At 40.5% G+C, this 22,500-nt stretch overlaps 1 protein-coding gene across 1 annotated transcript in view; it reads right to left on the bottom strand.

Annotated features, from left to right (window-relative positions):
• Positions 1 to 960: 960 nt before the first annotated feature.
• Positions 961 to 22,500, bottom strand: part of LOC139735677 (calmodulin-like) — a 32,813-nt gene continuing 11,273 nt past the window's right edge. Inside the window, exons 3-6 of the mRNA XM_071646425.1 lie at positions 16,736 to 16,879; positions 2,428 to 2,554; positions 1,697 to 1,812; positions 961 to 1,058 (exon numbers count right to left, since the gene is read on the bottom strand). Coding sequence (XP_071502526.1) covers positions 1,030 to 1,058; positions 1,697 to 1,812; positions 2,428 to 2,554; positions 16,736 to 16,879 — 416 coding nt within the window. The 3' untranslated portion in view covers positions 961 to 1,029. The remainder of the gene's footprint in view (positions 1,059 to 1,696; positions 1,813 to 2,427; positions 2,555 to 16,735; positions 16,880 to 22,500) is intronic.

Here is a 22,500-nt window from a genome sequence, read left to right as displayed (position 1 = left end):
ATTTTTTAACGCAATAATTTGTACCAGAAATTGTTGAGCGTATAGGTCACCAATATGATATACACGATTGACCTTGCTTGTATATGGAAAACTGACTCGTTACCCTGATCAGATACAGAGTTTGAAATGATTATGATTTACCATGAATGTATTATCAAGGCCGACAGAAGAAAATAGCCACATGTACAAAGACTTCAACACCTCGATAATTCAACGTCTCCTAATTGCTGTATTTCATGTGATTCAATATTTCTTCGAAGAGAAAACCTACTACATGTACATAAAATTTCTACGATATGTACAGAAATACACACATAGCGCAAAAGTCGATTCTATACGTGAGGGAAAATAGGTTAATGTTATGCACGGCTCAGAGTTTAAGCGCGGTACAAATCGCGAATGGCTATAGCGCCATCTTCGTCCGTCCCGAAGACTTACACCGCAGTGCCCTGTCTGAAGATGCCTATAAATATGGCGTTCTGTGCAGCATATTCCTAAGAGTCGAATGCCATTTTTCTATTTAACACAGTCGGGGAAGAACTGTTGTGTCCTAGCCTCTGGAAGCGTGATTTTTTTGCAAGTTTAAATCAATAGAGAGACTAGATGAGATTTTAGCTTAACTATAAAGATAAAAGTAAAAGCAAAAAGAGAACGAAACAAGCAGGCGGCCAGCCTTAAACAGTGAGAAGTGAGGAAGAGTGCAAAGAAAGGGAGGCGATATTTGACTCTTTAATTTGAAACTTACTGGCAGAATGTCGACGTGTACTAAACAAAGGCAGAATGATTTCTTATTGAGACAAAAAATCTAAAAGTTAATAGGGAAGCATTATCATTATGAGCAAATGGGTTCTATGGAATCACTGCTGCTCAGACTCCGTTGCACTACATTTCAATACTGCTACACTTCAATAACAACAAACTAATCATTTCAGATAGTCAAAACAACATGAATAGACATCGTAATTACAATAACAAATAATGCCACAATCGTTGCCCTTATTCTTGTCAGCTGACGAAACTATGTAGCCTTTACCGTGACGTCATCATTGTGACAAATTCTGTGTGGAACAAAAGAGAGGAATAATACAATTAGCATCATAAGGACTATTAGTTTAAGAACAAAAATGAAAAAAAAATCACTAAAAGAGTGAGCTACGCAGCTGTAATCATCATGATTTCAGCTTCATTTAAGATCATCATTACTCTTATTGCATAATAATGGAAACATCTCCTTTACTAGCCCATGAACTCGAGAAAATTACAATTATGTCGATGGGCAAAGAGGGTACCTGATGATTTTGAAAACTGTTACAAAGTCTTTAAAAGCACTATTAATGAAGACAATACTGTTATTGCCTTCTTTATCTAAGGTAGTCTCTTCAGTGTTGTCACTGCTCTACCAGACTGGGCCCTGTCATTACTATTACCTTAGCATTCCCAAGTACCCATTGGATACACTTGGGTAGAGAACGACATGGTGGACAAAAAAAGAAGAAAGATCCTGTCCAAGGAAATAGGCATTTGACGAGATTCGAACTCGGGAACTCCGAATGAAGTGCAAGAGTCTTATCCATTATGCTAAAGTGGCCTCCAATATGCATATGGATCATCATTACAATCATTTATTTATTGGTAATACTATACATAAAACACCCCAAATCCTTTATTGATATGATAATATACATATTCATATTACCTTCGTAATTGACCTGTCCGTCACCATCGATGTCTGCTTCCCTGATCATTTCGTCGACTTCTTCGTCGGTCAGCTTCTCACCAAGATTCGTCATTACGTGACGCAGTTCGGCGGCGCTGAAAAAAAAAGACAAAAGAGAATGAGTGACTTTTTCCTCTTAATATCATATTTTCCTGTCTCCTCTTCTTCCATTCCCCTCTTCTTACAATGGAGGCATGTTTGGCACATTGCACTAACGAAAAAAGTTATTACCATTGAAATTCTTGGAAACATTCTGATATTTAAGGAAATACCTAGGATTACTTTACGAAGCTTCTTCAAGCTTGGCATAAAAATTTGCCATTAGTCGGCAATGACATGCACTTATTTCATATCACTGCAATTTCATTTGTCCCTACGTGATATGCATTTCACCTTCAGACTAATGAAAGAATTGATACTCAGCTCTGGTTGCCGAACTCCGCTAGAGTTTTCGAACTATCAAGAAGGCTAAAAACCTCTAGCGGAAGGTCGTACAGGACCTTTCCTTGACAAATCTTCCTCGTCAAGAATAATTATGAAAGGCCAAATAGACAGCTATTCGTGTGACCTCCATATATCCTCTTCGATCAAATTCCCGTCTCTGTTTTTCTGTTCTTGTTTTCTTTAAATGAAACAAACACAATTCGTGCAATAGAAAAGAACCTCACCCCCCCCCCCCCCCACCGAAAGTAGCGATGTTCCCATTGTACCTTATGAAGCCGTTGCCGTCCTTGTCAAAGACCCTAAAAGCTTCCCTGATCTCCTCCTCGCTGTCTGTCTCCTTCATTTTTCTCGCCATCATCGTGAGGAATTCTGGGAAGTCGATTGTTCCGTTACCTATGGAAAGCCACAGAGAAAAAAAAAATAAGGGGGAGGGTTGGAGAGAACGGAGAAAGAGAGAGAGACGCATCATGCGAGTAATAAAACTGGAAGTGATAAAATTTTGCGCGGATAATATCACGCTTGTTTTATGAAGTTGGAAACAAGTGACTCAAAGATCATATAGTAAATGACATCAACTTTATGGTGAACATTTTGAATAGATTGGAATATAGTAGCTCCTTTTTTTTGGGGGGGGGGGAGCGGAGGGGATGGGATTATGATCCCTCTTGTGTCGGTTTTCTTGCGGTCTCGTAAAGGATCTCTCTGCATAATGCATATCTCATGTGCGTCAATATGACATGCTATTATGACGGAGTGGGGATGATCACCAGGGCTGTTGTGGAGAATTAATGTGGGGAAAAATAATAGATAACCATCATGAAGCATCGTACCAGCGCTTTCTATCGTAAAAATGCATGTGACAAGATGCGTAAAAGCAAGACAGACCAGACAGTAAATAACGGTTTCGACAGGAGCTTCACTTGCAAGAGTTCGAAGGGACACCGCAGTCACGGTGTCTAGAAGAGATGTTATTGTATACTCAATACAAATTTCTGTAATGAATCAGTTGACAAAATATCGGGAACTCACGGTTTTATAGATTCATAATTATAAGCTATAGAAAAATAACATTTCTTTCTCTACCCCACACACACGCCACACGCCACACACACACACACACACACACTCACACACACACACACACACACACACACACACACTTTTTTGTTCTTCAGCATAATCTTTATTTGATTTCTATAATTTTACATAATAAAACATTCATCTTGAATGTATGCGACAATATTCAATCAACAATGACTAATCAAACGAAAACAGTCAATACATAACCCGAGAATCATAACATTTTACATTTATATAGCCTTTAAACTTACTCGTACGCAAAAAAAAAAAAGATAACTCCTGACCAACCCCTTCCCCCCTGTACTTATGGGGTACCCGCTCACATCATAACCCTACTTTTTAATAAATCACCGTCGATCATCATAAAATGCCAAAATATATTTATCACACATAACCCGGTGCTAATCAGTGTAATCCTAAATCATAGGACTTGTGATTACTGTCATACACGAACACAGACAAACACACACAGACACACGCACACAAATACGCAAACACAAACACACACAAACACACATCATGATACACTGTTGTAATCATAATCATTTCCCTAGTTTTGATGTGTTTTCGTGAAAAAAATTGGTTGAGTGATGAAAGAAGGAATTACCACTTCAAAAATCTTACACAAAGAGGAAAACACTTTGTTGTTGTTGTTGTCTATAGCATATTAATTGCACATACGATATGAACATATCAATTAGATATTCTATTGTTTTCCATATAATTATTCTTCTTGTTCAAATAATCGAACGCACACATCAAACACACACACAAACAAACAAACATAATCTCTATCTAAATCACCAGATACTTTACATGCTTTATGTACAAGTTATCTTTTATTATAATTCAATTCAGATGACATTACAGACATTTCATGTTGACATCAAAGTTGCAAACTATCCCAGCTTGGTAAAAAACAAGTCTTACGAAAAGTAAAGAGGCATAGGAACGGAAGGGTAAAACTCGAAAGAAAGAATGAAAGGAGAAATAGGAAAGCTACTTATGGTATCAATCAAAGAAATAAAATTTCATTAAAAACAGTTTATATGAAAACAGGGTGTGGATGAGAAACCAATGCAGCATTGTTTTACTCTTTCTTAAAAGAAAACGCCACTCCACTTGGCACCTCCAGGCCGCCGGGTTTATCGCCATCCCATTTCTGTCACCGTTCGTTCTCTCACATCGCAATTCACGGTGTGCGTTGTAATAACGCCGTAATGTGGTTGCCCCCTTGCTGACCATTATACCACACAGACACTTAATTTCATCATCGCTCGCCCATTGTTGCCATGGCAACCAGCTCGCGGTAGAAAAAGAAAGGGTACCGCTTCAGATCATGCACCGAGGAGATGTTTTTCACACCTTTGTTTGTCAAGTCATTTTGAATTCATGGCGATTTTGGAGGAATATGGCAACTCAACCAGCCTTTAACCAATCAACTCTCCAAAAGACACCCTTCTATGGTATGGTGCTGTGTATATTGATTATGATTTAATTCAATAAATTATTTGTGTTTCAAAAGATAGAGAACAAAAATCTTATGTCATTTAGGCCCTTGTACATTTAGTTTATTACATGATTGCGTGTGTAGTTTTTTTTTAATGCATGTTTGTTTGTTTGATTGATTTTTTTGCAGAACTTCCAAAGCCTCTCAATCGCTGGTTTACAACTGATTCTTAAAATTCACAACACATTTTGGAAAATTCAAGTTTCTATTTCACTCTGAAATTAGGAAACTTCTGTAAATTTCTTTCTGAATCTGTGCAAATATTCGATGACTTGAATATAACCAGTTCCATCTATTTCTCTCCGATATAAGTTACGTATCCGAGCAATTACCCCCAGAGGGCATCATGTTACCCCCGGCTAAATACTGGTTAGTGGTAAAGTTAGAGTAAAGATTAGGCTTAGGGTTAGGTTTAGGGTTCGGAGTTTGGGTTATAGGGTTAGGATTAGGTTCAGGATTAGGATTAGGATTAGGATTAGGATTAGGATTAGGATTAGGATTAGGATTAGGGCCAGGGCCAGGGGAAGGGTCCGGGGTAATTGCCCTAGACCCATAAGTTATGCATTGGCACTCAGAGGTTTCGTTTCATGTCATTTTTGTTTTATTTCAAGAAATTGACAAAAGGAACTTCCTCAGCCAGTTCATGGAGGTGATTCTACGAGTCCGTGTATACAATATAACAGTGTAAACGCAACACAGTAACTTCACTGTTCAAAATAAAAACAAAAACAAAAACAAATGATAACCCTGTAGAGAAATTCAAAAAAGCAAAACGGTGATGGCAAGATTACATCATGATGACAAAATATAGCATTTTTCTGTTGCAAATTCCCGCTGGATTTGATGAATTAGAATTAGAAAAGTGGGGGGGGGGGGGTAAAATGTACTTAACTTTGCCCTTAGTTAAATCTTTCTCTCAGAATATGATATTTTGTGTTCTTTTGTTTATTTGCTTCTGAGGGGAGTGCAATATACAAGCAGTCCCCTCCCCTCCATTTCCAACTGCCTACTAACTTACACATTGTTTAGTACAACGTTAATGATTAATCAATTGCACATGACTCTATTTCAAGTTTGTTACCTTATATGACAATTCACGAGCTGATGTAAATATTTGAAATACGTTGTTTTCATACAATTACGTTGTGTTTATGATTTTTTTAATGGGAAATAAATGAAATCAAATGAAATGGAATGAAAAAAAATGACATACGTGTAACGAATACAGACAGACACACACACACATACACACACACACACACGCGCGCGCGCACACACACACATACACACACATACACGCACACACACACACACACAGACCATGGAGCTGTAACAGAAGACGCAGATACACACAAGAGAAACACAGCTCCTCGTATTCTCATGCTCTTAGGAGAAAAACAAAATGACGAAAGAAGGGGCAAGATTTGGCGAAGCGTCGATAGGTTGGAATCACATCACACAGCTTTCTGTGTACTTTGACTCTTGTCAAATACTATTATGTTAATGGTATGACACGTCAAGTAGGGGTTCCTCCTTGGTCACTCTGGAGGATGTCGGGGACTGCCAGGGGAAAGGGAGGCGGTCATATCAGGTGTGGACGAGATGTGGTCATTCAAGGTGACCATTAAATGACCAATCACTTTCCAGTCGAAAAGGAAACATCATGCATAATGAGGTGCACATCACCGAGCATTCAAAGAGGTATAGATTGGCAGTCATCTGAACCTATACCTCTCTCTCTCTCTCTCTCCACACACACTAACACACATACACACACAAACATATACATTGTTGTGAAGTAAACTATTTCTTTTAAGTGTTACAAGCTATTTATCGTGCCCCGAATTTGTGTTTCACGAATCCGACGAAGAAAATCAACCATATTATGCACCTTTATTTGTGTGGACTCTGTTACACTATATACCATTGACTCCTTTAAACCTTTTTGTGCCAGGGATTTTGGTAGTTCTTCCCAATAATATGAGGGTTTTCGGTGCCGATCGGCACTCCAAGCACTCATAGGGTTAAATGTTTCCTATATCTTGCAAGACTTCTCACGCGAAATGACGCAGTGATGCTGTTCCGCTGTTTAAACACTTCCCCGGCGGGATGGTGGCCAAACAGTCTGTTGACAGGTAATCAAACTTTACCCGTTGGGCGAAGAGGAGTGGGGGATGGTCGGAGGAGCGCGGGGTGGGGTGGGGTGGGAGGGGAGGGGGATGTGCGTTGGGTTTTCGACTTTCGTGTTTACAATGGACGAACATCAGGTTGGGGAAGACCTGCTGGTGGGGTAATTTCTTATGTAGATATGAATGTATTTCGTAGCAAAACAGCTCATGAGTCTTTAAGACACACACACACACACACACACACACACACACACACACACACACACACACACACACACACACTCACACACACACACACACACACACACACACTCACACACACACACACACACTCACACACACACACACACACACACACTTTTACAAGCACACATACATGCACACGCACTATGCGTTTATTGAGTGTATTGTGTGTGTTTTTTTAAGTTTTATATTGTGTATGAATTGATTTAACGGAAACTGGTGTTCAAGTAGAGAATTTATTCTACATTTTGAATAAATGCCTGGTATAATGTGCAAGAAATAGAGGAAATGCCACTTGTGAGATAAGCGAAAAGAAAGGAATGTGAGCTGTCGACAAAAGCGAAAAGAATTCGGAAAAGACAAGAAAATACGATATCCAGGTAAAATCAATAACAAAAAGCGTCACATGAAGCATTTGCAAATGTGAATATATAGGGGCAGTGAGACAAAAAATAGATAGGAAAGTAGGATCAGAGAGTGCGGAAGAGATGAAAATGGGTAAGAGATGGAGACATTTATAACAAAGAGTATGTGAGAGAGAGGGGGAGGGGGAGGGGGGAGAGAAGGGGATGGCAGGGGAGGGAAGAGAGAGAGAGAGAGAGGGGGGGGGGGTGCCGAAGATTTGAGATGTACTTGGACGACATCTCGTTTGACTCGCGGAGAAGGTTAACAAAACACACGCACCCAACATAGGGAACGAAAAATCGATAGCAAATCTTTCGAGACAGCATGGCGCGGCGTGAACCATGACTATCACACACCTTACCGAGAATAATCTTGTCAAGCTTAGGAATATGGTTCATACAAAAAAAAATGTGAATTCGCCATGATATTACCCTCAATATTTTAACCATACAGGATTTACTATAAGGTGGGACCGTTGTGGTCTTTTGTACGACGCTTTAAACTCTGTAGTGGCTGATCCTTGACTCAAATCCTGTACCCGGCGCGAACATCCTAGGACAAGATGTTTACCGGGGTCGTCATCCCAGGAGTCATACGGCCCACGAGCTGTAACACATTGCAATAAGGCCCATGAATCATACACTCACGAGTCATACAGCCCATGAGCTAGACACCGAATTAAACAGATCCACGATCTAGACACTGAGTACAACAAGCCCACGAGCTAGTCACTAGGCAAATAGGGCCTACTAGCTCGCCACCAGGAAAAAGGGGGTCCACGAGGTCGACACTACGTATGAATTCAGCGTACGAGGTAATATCGAGTTAGTGGACCTTTCTTGCCTAGCGTACAGCTCGTGGACCGTATAACTCTTTTAAGTAAGTTGAGATGTCCTCTCTGAGATTTTCACCGTAAGTCCAGTCGAACAGATTCAAATCTGACTCAAATCCTGTACCCGGCGCGAACATCCTAGGACAAGATGTTTACCGGGGTCGCCATCCCACGAGTCATACGGCCCACGAGCTGTAACACATTGAAATAAGGCCCATAAGTCATACACTCACGAGTCATACAGCCCATGAGCTAGACACCGAATTAAACAGATCCATGATCTAGACACTGAGTACAACAAGCCCACGAGCTAGTCACTAGGCAAATAGGGCCTACGAGCTCGGCACCAGGAAAAAGGGGGTCCACGAGGTCGACACTACGTATGAATTCAGCGTACGAGGTAATATTGAGTTCGTGGACCTTTCTTGTCTAGTGAACAGCTCGTGGACCGTATAACTCTTAAGACTATTAAGTAAGTTGAGATGTCCTCTCTGAGATTTTCAACCTAAGTCCAGTCGAACAGATTCAATTACGTTTTGTTAACGGATAAAACTGCTTAAACTCCAACCAAATTCAGCACTTTAACACTGATTGACCTTTTTCTATTGGACACAAGCAGTCCCCATCCTTTTCCTATTCCTTCTTAATGTGATAAGACTTGACTTGATTTGATTTGATTTAATTTGATTTATTCACAAAGTGCATATGTACAGGAGCAACTACATACAAACGGATTGTACATGGAATAATCCTTGTCATTTTCCAATACGTATGTCGCATATCACTCATGCACTCTTAGTACTTTAACTTCACCCTTCTACGCCGGCAAAATGGGTGATGTTCGTCATTCCAAAGGTTCAATATTCCAAAACAAAACAAAACAAAACAAAACACACACACACACACACACACACACACACACACACACAAATTCCCTGTAGCAAGATGTTTGTTAATCTGTAAATGAAAAGGGGTTCGTTAATCCGAAAATTTGTGGCGTTATTCCGAAGTTTCGCTATTCCGAAGGTTCGTTAATCCGAAAATAAAATGAGGTTCTTTATTTCGCAAATTAATGTAGAGACAGTGCATACTAAACGAACCTTTGGAATTACAAACTTTATTGTACTTTCGGACCAACGCACCTTCGGAATAATGAACCTTATTCATGTTCGGAATGGCGAATCTTCGGAATAGCGAACTGTAACGGGTAGAAGCTTATTTCTTTCTCCTTGCTAATGCCTTCCTTGTGTTAAATGTCATGGGCCCTGATACATGATATGAATCATCAGTGTTTTTACCCTAAGCTTGCCGAGAGCGTATTCCACTTCACGAGAGAACCATTCTACGAGGAATTCAGAGTTCATTGGATGAAAAGTGGATATGGAATGGCTGAGATATCCAAAACCAAAGTAAAACAAAGCGATCGTAATAAAAGGTGGGTCCCACCTTTTATTCAGATCACTCTGATTTGGATATCTCAGCCATTTCAAAACCAATTTTTATCAAATAAACGTTGAATTCCTCTTGGAATTACATGGTCTTTCACATTTCATGTGAGGTTTCTTATCATCTCACCCAAAAATGTTAGAAACCTGAAGTTAGGTCTCATCCAAAACTAGACGATCCCTTCAAATCAAATCAACACAGAGGAGGAAGTTTTACCAGTATTGCCTGTAAAACAATCAAGTTTTTAGATCTTAGATACTTCACGTGTAACAAAGAAGAGCCAATGATGTAATCACCTCACAACTCTGATATGTATATGTATATATATATATATATATATATATATATATATATATATATATATATGTACATACATACATACATACATAGGGCCCTACGAGTTTAAACACGAATGAAAATGCTCTGTTTCTTATATACTGCCTCAGTCAGGCGCATTATATTGTGCTTTATTTCAAGTGATACTGCCATCAATGACAGATGTTCCCTTTTGCGTGTCAGTGCTTTGTTGCAATCTACTGCAGACAGGTACTGAAAAAAAATGATGCATGTGTGTGCGTGTGTGTGTGCGCGCGCGCGTGTGTGTAGGTCCCGCAACCCCCGCGGACTGTAAAAGTAAGTAATAAGGAATAATAATAATACAGAGTGAAAGAGAGGACGGGGATTTGGAATGCGAAGAGAAAATAACTATATATATATATATATATATATATATAAAACATGTAAAGATCAAAAATTAAGTTCGGCCACAATATCAGTGCGAGGCGGCGATATGTTGCGCAAAAGAAGATCCAAGTTTGCGTCACATAAAAAATACCAAACTTTGTGAAAAGGGAGAGTCCACTGTAAAGCCTTCTGTCTAGATAATTATCCTTTCTGCATCCATTACTCTTTTTCATACTTTCTTCCTGCTTTCACTGGAGGCAATGCGCCTATGTTGACATTACATTATGCTGTCACATGTTATAACCTCGCTTCGGTTTCTCCTGTCTACGGGCTGTAATCCTACAGGCACCGCGAAATCAAACAGAGAGAAGATCCCCTATGGCCTGGGGGCGTTAATAAGGTATATTGTATAAGAGATGAACAGTCATCTTTTTTTTTCCCCCACCATGTCTTCACGGTCTCTCAGGGTTTACAAGGGATAGGTCGGCACGGAGCCTGTATAGTCATATACCTGTTACCTTGGTTTTCGCAGGTCATTAATTTGCTTACATTAGACGGGCTTATTAATGTATTCAAATGGGATGCACTCTTCCAGTTATTAAAGGTCGACAACGCTCTCCTAATAAATTGCTCACAATATGCCATGTCACTGGACACATAAACCAATGCATGCAATCGCAGGCTGAAGCAGACGCTGCAAATAGACCTATTCGGTGATACATATTTTGACACATTTTCCTTCACAAAAATTATACGAGAAACGACAATCTCAAAGCTACACACTTGCCAGACCTACCAACAAGTAAATCACACAAACAAAATAATATAAAGAAGAGCTCATCACGCGTGGAAGTGTCACGGTAATTATCATCTAGTGACCTTCTCTTTCAAACTTCGAACTGATAGTGAACAACGCTTCCTTGTTTCAGTTGCTCTAATTTGGACATTACCATTCATTACATACATGTACATGTATCTGCTACTAAGCAGTATAAACAAAATATCATTCTGATCACACTTGTCTAAGCTTTAAATGACCTTAACAATGTATGAACTTTTAGAACATGAACCACTACGAGGGGTGGAGGATGCTGAAAGGTAACAGATGACAAAATTTCAATCTAAGCCACATAGTATTTGTATGCCTAAATAATCTGTTATTGTCACGTTGCTCCGGCGTGAAAGCATGGTTATCGATTTCTGTAGCGCTGGAGGCTTCTTTCGTGCAAGTTGTCCACCTGCCCATTAATTTTGTATCATGAAGATAAATACTCTGTGGTCTGATAAATGCGATATCAGAGAGGATAGAATGGCAACACAGTCATTTTTTTCTCGAATCGATTCTTATTTCATACAGGGCAGACATGATAGGAAAATATCAAAACGACAAAAAATACATGAAATTGGAAACCACAAGTACTCTGAGAATGATGCCCTAAAATAATCATAAAGGAACAACAACAACGTAGTCAGTCTCCGAATAGAACGTATATCATTACGGGAGACCACGTACCATGATCAGGTGTGCCTATATTGCCCTTATAATGTTCTCTTTCGAGTTGAATACCTGTCCCCACAGGGACATTTTCAGAAAGTGTTTCGCTTAGCTTCAAGGTGATCGAGACGTTATATGCCCCTCTATGTTGTGTTTTGTCTATAGTATTATCATGAAGCTACAGGACTACCCTAGAAATCTAACTGACATTATCTTAATATATTAAAGAGCGCTGTTACCCAAAGTATCAGTAAATTGCCTGAATTCTCGAGGATATCTTGATTCCACAAATTCAGATCCGGGGGGGGGGAACAGATATAATGACAACGGCGTAGCCAGGATTTCATCTTAGGGGGGGCGGTTAGTCTGCGAGGGAGCGAAGCGACCGAGCCCGAGCGAGCGGACCGAGCCCGAGCGAGCGGAGCGAGCGAGGGGGGGGGGGGAGGGTGTGGGAGGGGGGTGTCCCCCCTCCCACGGTAAGAACTTTTTGCATTTTGATGTTGTAAATGGTGCAATTTGGTGCATGCTTTTGCGCGTTTTATCGACGTGAAACACTCCCACTTGTTTATGGTAGCAGTTTATTTTGATGTAGATTATTATTGACCAATTTGCCTATAAAATGGTATAATTTAGATACACTTCTTGTATTAATTCTTTTCACTGAATATCATGAACGCGACTGAACCCGAGCGAGCGGAACGAGCGAGGGGGTAGGGGAGGGTGTGGGAGGGGGGTGTCCCCCCTCCCACGGTAAGAACTTTTTGCATTTTGATGTTGCAAATGGTGCAATTTGATGCATGTTTTTGCGCGTTTTATCGACGTGAAACAGTCCCATTTGTTTAAGGTATATAGCAGTATATTTTAGTGTAGATTATTATTGAAGAATTTGCCTATAAAATGGTGTAATTTAAACACACTTCTTGTATTAATTCTTTTCATTGAATATCATGAAGGCAACTGAACACTAGCGAGCGGAGCGAGCGAGGGGGAGGGGAGGGTGTGGGAGGGGGGTGTCCCCCTCCCACGGTAAGAACTTTTTGCATTTTGATGTTGTAAATGGTGCAATTTGATGCATGTTTTTGCGCGTTTTATCGACGTGAAACAGTCCCACTTGTTTAAGGTAGCAGTATATTTTAGTGTAGATTATTATGGAACAATTTGCCTTTAAAATGGTGTAATCTAAATGCACTTCTTGTATTAATTCTTTTCACTGAATATCATGAACGCGACTGAACCCGAGCGAGCGGAGCGAGCGAGGGGGTAGGGGAGGGTGTGGGAGGGGGGATGTCCCCCCTCCCACGGGAAGAACTTTTTGCATTTTGATGTTGCAAATGGTGCAATTTGATGCATGTTTTTACGCGTTTTATCGACGTGAAACAGTCCCACTTGTTTAAGGTACATAGCAGTATATTTTAGTGTAGATTATTATGGAAGAATTTGCCTATAAAATGGTGTAATTTAAACACACTTCTTGTATTAATTCTTTTCACTGAATATCATGAACGCGACTGAACCTGGGCGAGCGGAGCGAGCGAGGGGGGAGGGGGGGGGGGGGGTGTGGGAGGGGGGTGTCCCCCTCCCACGGTAAGAACTTGCATTTTGATATTGCAAATGGTGCATTTTGATGCATGTTTTTGCGCGTTTTATCGACGTGAAACAGTCCCACTTGTTTAAGGTACATAGCAGTATATTTTAGTGTAGATTATTATGGAAGAATTTGCCTATAAAATGGTGTAATTTAAACACACTTCTTGTATTAACTCTTTTCACTGAATATCATGAACGCGACTGAACCTGGGCGAGCGGAGCGAGCGAGGGGGGAGGGGGGGGGGGTGTGGGAGGGGGGTGTCCCCCTCCCACGGTAAGAACTTGCATTTTGATATTGCAAATGGTGCATTTTGATGCATGTTTTTGCGCGTTTTATCGACGTGAAACAGTCCTACTTGTTTAAGGTAGCAGTACATTTTAGTGTAGATTATTATGGAACAATTTGCCTTTAAAATGGTGTAATCTAAATGCACTTTTTGTATTAATTCTTTTCACTGAATATCATGAAGGCGACTGAACCCGAGCAAGTGGAGCGAGCGAGGGGGAGGGGAGGGTGTGGGAGGGGGGTGTCCCCCCTCCCACGGTGAGAACTTTTTGCATTTTGACGTTGCAAATGGTGCAATTTGATGCATGTTTTTGCGTGTTTTAACGAGTTGAAACAGTCCCACTTGTTTATGGTTGCAGTATATTTTAGTGTAGATTATTATTGAACAATTTGCCTATAAAATGGTATAATTTAAATACACTAGTCTTCTTGTATTAATTCTTACACTGAATATCATGAACGCTGTCTGTTCAGCAATCAAGCAGAAAAAGCATGCACACGAGGTTATAGATAGGGGCATATCCCCTGCCACACGAAGGTGATTTTGCGTTTTCAGACCTGAAATTCAGCGATCTGGTGCAAAGTTTTGGTGCAATACTTTTTTATCGAAGTGTTAAAATCACGGAATTTAGCTCTTATTCCGAATGTGCACCATCTGTGTGTATGTATAAAGTCTAGTGAGGTAGAGCTTAGGGGAAGGGGGATTCCCCCTCCCGCACGCGGAGCTTTTGCGTTTTTAGAATTGAAATAAAGCGATCTGGGTATAGCCACAGTCTACTTCTATGCATGGCGGGGGGGGGGGGGGGGCGGGGCGGGCGAGCAGGGAGAAGGCGTTGGCGAGTGTTATCTCCACCCTTCCCTTCCGATGGAGCTTTTGCCTTTTTAAGGTTGAAATTGAGATATCTATCGTATACGCATATTTGATGGAATCAACATTTGGGAAATCACCCAAAAAAACAAAAAAAAAATGGGGGGGGGCTGAGGGAGGAAAGGGTCGATTAAAAGGGGAAATTCCCCTTATACATGAGGGAACCTTGAGTTTTCGGAATATAAGTGATAAGTCTTGTGCACTCAGAATTATTCATAATATTTTGTAAATCTAAAAAGTGTACTTAGCTAGGGAAAGAGGTACAGAGGGGGAGGGTTTGGGAGGGGGACACCCCTCCCAAGCACGAGAGATTTTGCATATTTTGAATTGAAATTCAACGATCTGGTGCACACTTTGAGTGAAATATTTAAAAATATATATATCTTATTTGATGAAAGGTTGCAAAGGAGACCCGCTTCATGTGCATACAGTATACACGCATTTTTTTTTCCGCCTCCCAAATCCCCGGTCCAAATCTTAGGGGGGGGGGGGGGGGGCGACCGCCCCCATCGCCCCCCCCCCCCCCCCCCCCCCCTGGCTACGCCAGTGTATAATGATATGGCTCACCGGCTTCGGGGGAGGACAAAAGCAGCTGTTTATGGTTATGTTCATAATAATTTCATCATAGAAACCGATAAGAGGATTATGTCGCTCAAGGGATGAAGTTGATCTTGCATATTCAAAGAAGATATACATAATTGCATCCGTGTGCACCTTTCGCACACGCTAACTCCATGCGTATAGTGATGCGATACAACTTACTGGTATAACGAATTTATCCTCTTGATGACTCTTATAACTTTCTGTTAACAGAAAACTGAAGGATATACATGTATTTCTTGGTCTAGAGTTTTTTTAATACGAACGGCAAATCAAAGATTAACGAAAAATACATGCCTTGAGAGAAATACCCGGAAAAAAAAACTTAAAAAACCCCCGTAATCGAAACAATAACTTAGACCTGTACGAAGATGCAGTTAAGTAATAAAAAAAAAGATATGGCAGAATGACCGCTCCTATGACATAAAATTATTTTGTTTTTGAGACAAATGAAACCTCGAAAACATTAATCCTCGATTATGCAACGGTACACTGCAAAAAGTCCGGTGTTAAATAGTGAACACCGAGCTGGTGTTAAATTTTCGGTGCTCATTTATGGTGTTAAATTAACACCTACGGGTGTCATTTCCAAATTTTAAACTGTTTTTTGAAGAGTTTCTTAGTAACTGCACTTCTTGCTGATTTTTAATTTAAACAAGACGATCAAGAATTTTACATTAAAATACTAGATTTTTGAAAAAATGTGAAAATAAATTTACACCAGAGTAACACCAGCTGGTGTGGTCCCTTATTGAAGCTGGACGGGTGTTAAACCATTGATATTAACACCAGCAAATATCAAATCAACACCATGTGGTGTCATTTTTGAATTAACACCAGTACAGTGTCAAAATAACACCAGGTACAGTGTCAAATTAACACCACGAAGTGTCAGGTGAACACTTTTCAACACCATCACAGTGCATTTTTAACACCTGTGGGTGTGGTCCTTTATTGAAGTTTGATCGGTGTTAGATTTAACACGCGTGGTGTTAAATCTAACACCGATGTTTTTACAGTGTAACGTCACGATTAAAGACGACCTACTACCTTAAGTTGATATTACGATGGAACTAGTGTAGATAATTTAAGGGGCAAGGAAATGAAAATGGAAGTTATGTTTTGAATCATGACGCTAAATCGCTCCGAGCACTAATAAGCAAAAGTGTCTGACGCTCAGGCAAGGGTACTAACAATCCACGCCAGAAATCAAGATTAATTTCTTTTTGAAAGGAGAGGGGGAAGGAGTATACATAGGGATAGGCAGCACTGCAAGAGATATGAAGATACTTATCCATCCCTATACCAACGGTTTGATAGTGGGTGTAATAATTGTACGGAACTGGAACTACTCGCAGTGATTATTTGGCCCTGTTTTGTTCTGTTATCTATGGTTGTCATTCTCTTACCATCAGCATCTACTTCGTTGATCATGTCCTGGAGCTCAGCCTCGGTGGGGTTCTGACCCAGAGATCGCATCACAGTTCCCAGCTCCTTGGTGGTAATCGTGCCGTCACCATCCTTGTCGAAGAGGGAGAAAGCCTCCTTGAATTCTAAAAAAAAAGGGGGGAGGGGAGGGGCGAGGGGGACATGTTAGGGGTACTGATTGAAGTGTTCAAACAATTGAAACCATAATGGAAAGGGTTGTCAGAATACTAAGTTTTCTGGATCATGTTCTATATGAGATGGATAATCTTAAAGACAATCAGATTATATGGTCCACCGGGATTTCATGCTCGAATGTCAAAATTGAGCACTGAAAATGTAAGAACAATATCGGTGCGCCAGAGTCAAAATATTGAAATGTCATACAACTTCTGACGTACATGCCATATTAATTCTTTCTAATTCCGACTGACAATCATTAAATTTGGTTGAATGTTGGCTTCTTTCAGAATTACTTTATAGCTAATTTTTCTAGATGGTCTAAAATGTGCTGTATTCGAATACATGAAAATGTTATCATTTGAAAGTCATACAAAAAGCAACAACAAAACGAAACTCGAAACAAAGGGAAGCACATAATAATTATTTTTTTTCTTTGACATTCTATGCATTCGATATGCTTTATCAGGATAAACTTTGTCAGTGGTTCCAATCACTTTTCTTCCTACTTTGTTGTTATAAACACGGAAGAAACAACAACAATCACAAACAAAACTAGCATTAGCAAATGTCTTGTGAACGATTTCAAAATGGCGTTGGAAGATGACTAATATGCAGAAGATATTGTTGATCAGCATTGCTTTAGTGTGGATAATAAGACTTTCCTAGGGGGTAGTTCGCTGTATGAAAGTTGTTCTGCCCGACTAGTATAGGAGGGATGTCTCATTACATGTCATCTTACCCCAGCAATGACAACTATGATCAATCTTTTCTTAATTTACAGCAGCAGGTAAGTCGATATCATTCTGTTCAATTTTTGTGTTTTGTGTTCACTTCTGACATATACAATGCGGATTCCGTATAACATTGTCCCTGTTTTTGTCAGTATTACTCTACGCGTATGAGATAATTGTTTGAACAGAAAGGTAAATGACAGTTTGGATATGCTCAGTTTCTTCCGGGGGAGAATTCACTGTGCATTTGTCTTGTATGTTGGATTTTACCGCTACCGGTTTGTTATTTTATCTCTACATAAGAATTATGCTATTGGAGTTAGCTAGCAAAGGGTGACATCGGACTGTGTTTGAGTAGTTCTGCTTTGCCGCACATACGTGAACAGGCAATCGACAGGTGCAATATCCCTGTTTCATGGTGCTGTGTATACGGTGGGGACATTTATTGTAGTGGGGACAAAGCCTAGCCGGAACCCACATCGACCCCCAGATTGAGTGACAGTATAAGTTTGGAAATTAATATTGGTTGGAAAGCCTTGTTTAAATTGTTTCATTTCCATGTGAGAAGATGGCTGGATAACCCATTTTCAGCTGCAATAGCTAGACATACATGGGGTCCAGTTGGATGTGAGGTGGGACCACTTCACTTTCACTTTGCGATGAATAATTAAGCGGAATCTTTTACGTGCATGAGTTGCGACTCCCTCACACACGGGACCTCCACTTTATATCCTATCAGAGGGACAGAGTGCATTTGCCTCTTACTAGAGGGGGCGGTATGATCACACACAACATTGCTTAGTTGGACCCGGGAATAGAACCCGGGTCCTTTGGATCGTTAGGCAGACGTACTACCGACTGAGATAACTCACCACCCTACTCACCGCCCTATATCCTGACTGTTGGAACAACTTTTAGAAGCTACTGACATCCTTGCATCTGATTGACTGAGAGCAAATCTGTCCGACAAATTTGTCAGACAAAACGCTTCACGAAATGCCCCCCCCCCCCCCCCCCCGAGCTATAATCCAGAGCGAAGCCGTATATACAGAGAGCATAGAGTAAGCCCAAACTGTGTAGTAACACAGTCAATCATATTTTCGTGTTGATGGCGCCGGGAAAGCCTGGCCCGAGTCTACGTCGAATCCAGGCCTAGTCTAGGCCCAGAGCGAGCCAGGAGCAAGCCAGGGAGAATAGCAGTTTGAGTGGAGCAAGTATAGGCCGTTTGCGTTTAGATGTTCCTTAATACAACTGTGAGAAAAAAAATGTTGCAAACCTGTAGCAAAAGCAATCATTCATCGTTTTCTGGTAAAATACATAGACATTATATTCATGCTGGTGTTGATGACGCCATTTTCAAACACTCTACACTGTTATCTGTACATTGTACTTCAATCGCAGCAATCATCGAAGCCATTATTGATACCTTTAGAGAGAACAATACCTCATTAGAATTATTGATCAGATTGATTATCATCACTGTTTGTATTGCTTTTCTCTTAATTGTTATTTCCATCGCCACTATCATGAATTTTTAAAAAAAAGTTAATTGTAGATTTAACCATACCTTGTTCCTTGTATGTTTGCCATTTAAGTGACAAGAGAGAGAGAGAGAGAGGGGGGGGGGGGGGGAAGGGGGAGGGAGAGGGGGAGAGGGAGATAAGGGGAGTCTTAACTCATTCGTTAATCATTACTACCATTCCTGTAAGTTTCGTTGCCGTTTTGTTGACTGCTTGGGAGCTGGGTGCGTTTGTCCATGAGAAAACGCCACTGCTGTATATTTTGCTGCAATGTCGTCGATGTTGTCACATCTTGTATGCACCAGCCTAACAACCAAAGCTTTTGTTTTTGGAAGCTTTCTTATGCATTGCGTACGTTCCCTGTGTTCTTGCAAGGAGGTACACTACCTCCTCGGTTCTTGTTAAACATGCGCGAACTATCGAAGTGGAAGACAAGGCGGTACGCACCGATGAATTGTCAGATCTTCTTGAAATATGGCGCGGTTTGGGGAGACTGACGGTGGAATGATCAATGACGGAATCCATTGAGCGGAGACAAGAACGATAGGGAGAGAGAGAGAGAGAGGCAGAGAGAAAGAAAGAAAGAAAGAAAGAGAAAGAGAGGGAGAGAGAGAGAGAGAGTGTGTGTGTGTGTGTGTGTGCGTGTGTGTGTGTGTGTGAAAATAGGAGAAGGAAAAAAAATCCTTAACTTAATAAGGTGGCTTAGAACAAACCCTCAGCCACGAGGTAATAACCGATAACAGATGAACTTCCGATGGCGATTTATCGAAATCTCACTGAAGATTTGAAAGAGAAGAGAAAGAAAGCAGATAGACAAATATACAGCGACAAACACACACACACACACACACACACACACACACACACTTAATTTTGACATTAGTGCGCAGGGTCTGCCAGAAACGGGTGTTCATGGTTAGTATGAACCGCCAGTATACATCATATCAGTATTGTCTTCTCGTGCATTACGGAAAGAAGTTTTAAGATCCTGTTGGTAAACGTATGTATTTATTGAATAAATAAATCCAATCCAAATCCAATTACCCCGGCGTATTACCATAGAAGCCACTAATTTTAACAAGGTGGCTACAAATGTTAACATTATTCAGCATTCAGAATAACAGATTTCAAGCAAACATGACCTTGGTTTAATGGGGAGCCTGTAACGACACTGTTTGGGGTTTTTTTAATCGGAACGAAGCTTTGAAATAGACTCCTCTTCCGTGTCGAGTATTATTAGCAACGATAGGACGGAAGTCGTGCATGGTCGCACTGGTTCGAAAGTCCACCAAAATGCGAAGTGATCATAAACCTCTACAAACATGACGCGATGGGTATTCATCCATGCCAAAGACGACCAAGAAAGGGAACGGGTAGAGGCTAAACTTAATTTTCGTATTGCATTATACTTTCGCTCATAGGATCATTAAAAGAGCCCATGCCTGCCTTGAAATGGCGCGCTGCAGACCCATCCACCTCCCTGATCACAGAGAGAGCGGAAATTGGTGCCGCACGACTGAATTAGACGAGTTGCGGAGGCCTTTCTTCTGTTCTCTTCTGTTTGTTTTCGTTCTATCTCACAGGACGTATGGATGCCGCTCAAAGTGACGTTTGAAAAACAGTTCATAAATACCCATTTCGGTCGCAACCTGTCAAAATGTTGTCGCTGGTGTTCCATTATATTTCGGCATATATATTTTGGCACGCAAAATGAACAACTTGTTTTCGACATCATGCTCGGAGAAATGGTCATGAATCTATTGCACCTCTGGCGTCCAACATTCGGTGTAGGGTTATTGGGGCAAACGAACACGAAATGAAACACGAAATGTGATTCCCGCGATTAAATTGAGTTATTTTGTCGTTGTTTTTTAAATCACTTAAAGCTTCGTCATATTTCACATCACTTTGTCAAATAATAGGATTGAAGAGGCTCTCCATAATTGTGGCTATACGAAGTTATGCAAAGCAGCTTTTATAGAAAAAAAAATGCAAAGCTCCAGCAGGTTGTATGGAAAACCACTGTTTTTCGCCATTACGTAAAAACGTCAGAGCACCAAATTTCAACTGATCTATATTTGCATAAAAAGTGACATTCTTTGATCGCTTTTTCTTCACTGGTTTTGGTTGTTTAAGCATTATAATAATATGTTTCAATCACCATGAATAATATTTTGCCATAGTGTCCAGTAAAATCAAGTGCATAAAGTAAAAACTGTACAGCCTGCGGTTATTAGTTCCCTATCCATGCAGCTCAAATCAACTCTGTGCGTGTGTGACGAAATGACTTCATTGTGCCAAGCGTCGTTTCGTCTTCATGACTCGAGACACCATTGTGTTGTTGTTGCTGACGATGCTTTCTTCTTTTTCTTTCTCCATCCCTTATGCAATGGGAAATGGATGATCGACTGTATAGAGCGTTGTAAAACATTACTTGTGATTGCTTACACGGCCAGCATCGTTCTATTCACGTTTACAGGGAGGTCTTTTACCATTTTTCCTTTATTTAACACATGCACATGAGGTAGTTGTAATATACGCTGAATGCAATGATGGTTATTGATTATTGTCATTGTCATTGGGACTCATTCAAATTATTTGAATGATTTTTATGACATTTGTTTTTCTTTTCCTTTTGTTACGTGCTATTCATTGTCTGGGAAAAACGCGATAAATATAGACCTTCTAGTGTAAGTTGTGTGTTTATGCCCCTCGCCAATGACGTGCTTAGTGATGCACACAGCATCATGTTGTTTCCCTTCGGAGCGGAAAGGTGATAGGGTCACTCAATCGATGTTAAAGCTTGGTTTCGTCAAATGAGTGCTTCTTGTTCACTTCTACAAAGCTACCTCTTTCCTTCCCCCACCCCACCCCATCCATCCCTCTCTGTCTCTGTATACCTCTGACATTAGCTGACATTCAGCTTGACATGTCATTAACATTTTGACGGAAGGAGTGGCTGAAAAAGCCCAGTGTGATGGCATTTATTAAACCTAGTGTCAAGCTTCTATTTTCGTCATCTACCTAATTTAGATGCTCGCCAGAAGTAAGACGCAGTGAGCAAGGCACGCAATCTGAGGCGTGCTGTGCTTAGAGACATTCACTGTTGGGATTTGTGGCCCTAAAATTCAAAATATTTGATAATGTCGTGCTACGTTACAATGATTTCTGTATATCGTGGTGGACATGTACCTCATCCTTCTAGATCTTTCGACGTTTATTCTCGATATTCCGAATGTATCGTCCCTTTCGTTTGTGCGCACTTGCTGTCATATACATCCTTCAGCATTTTGTTATTCATATTGCAGTTTAATG

The sequence above is a fragment of the Diadema antillarum genome, unplaced genomic scaffold, assembly GCF_040938485.1.
Source record: "Diadema antillarum isolate AM-2024a unplaced genomic scaffold, OU_Dant_1.0 seq00000590_RagTag, whole genome shotgun sequence".
Classification (NCBI taxonomy): domain Eukaryota; kingdom Metazoa; phylum Echinodermata; class Echinoidea; order Diadematoida; family Diadematidae; genus Diadema; species Diadema antillarum.
This window is presented reverse-complemented; position numbering and strand designations above follow the sequence as displayed.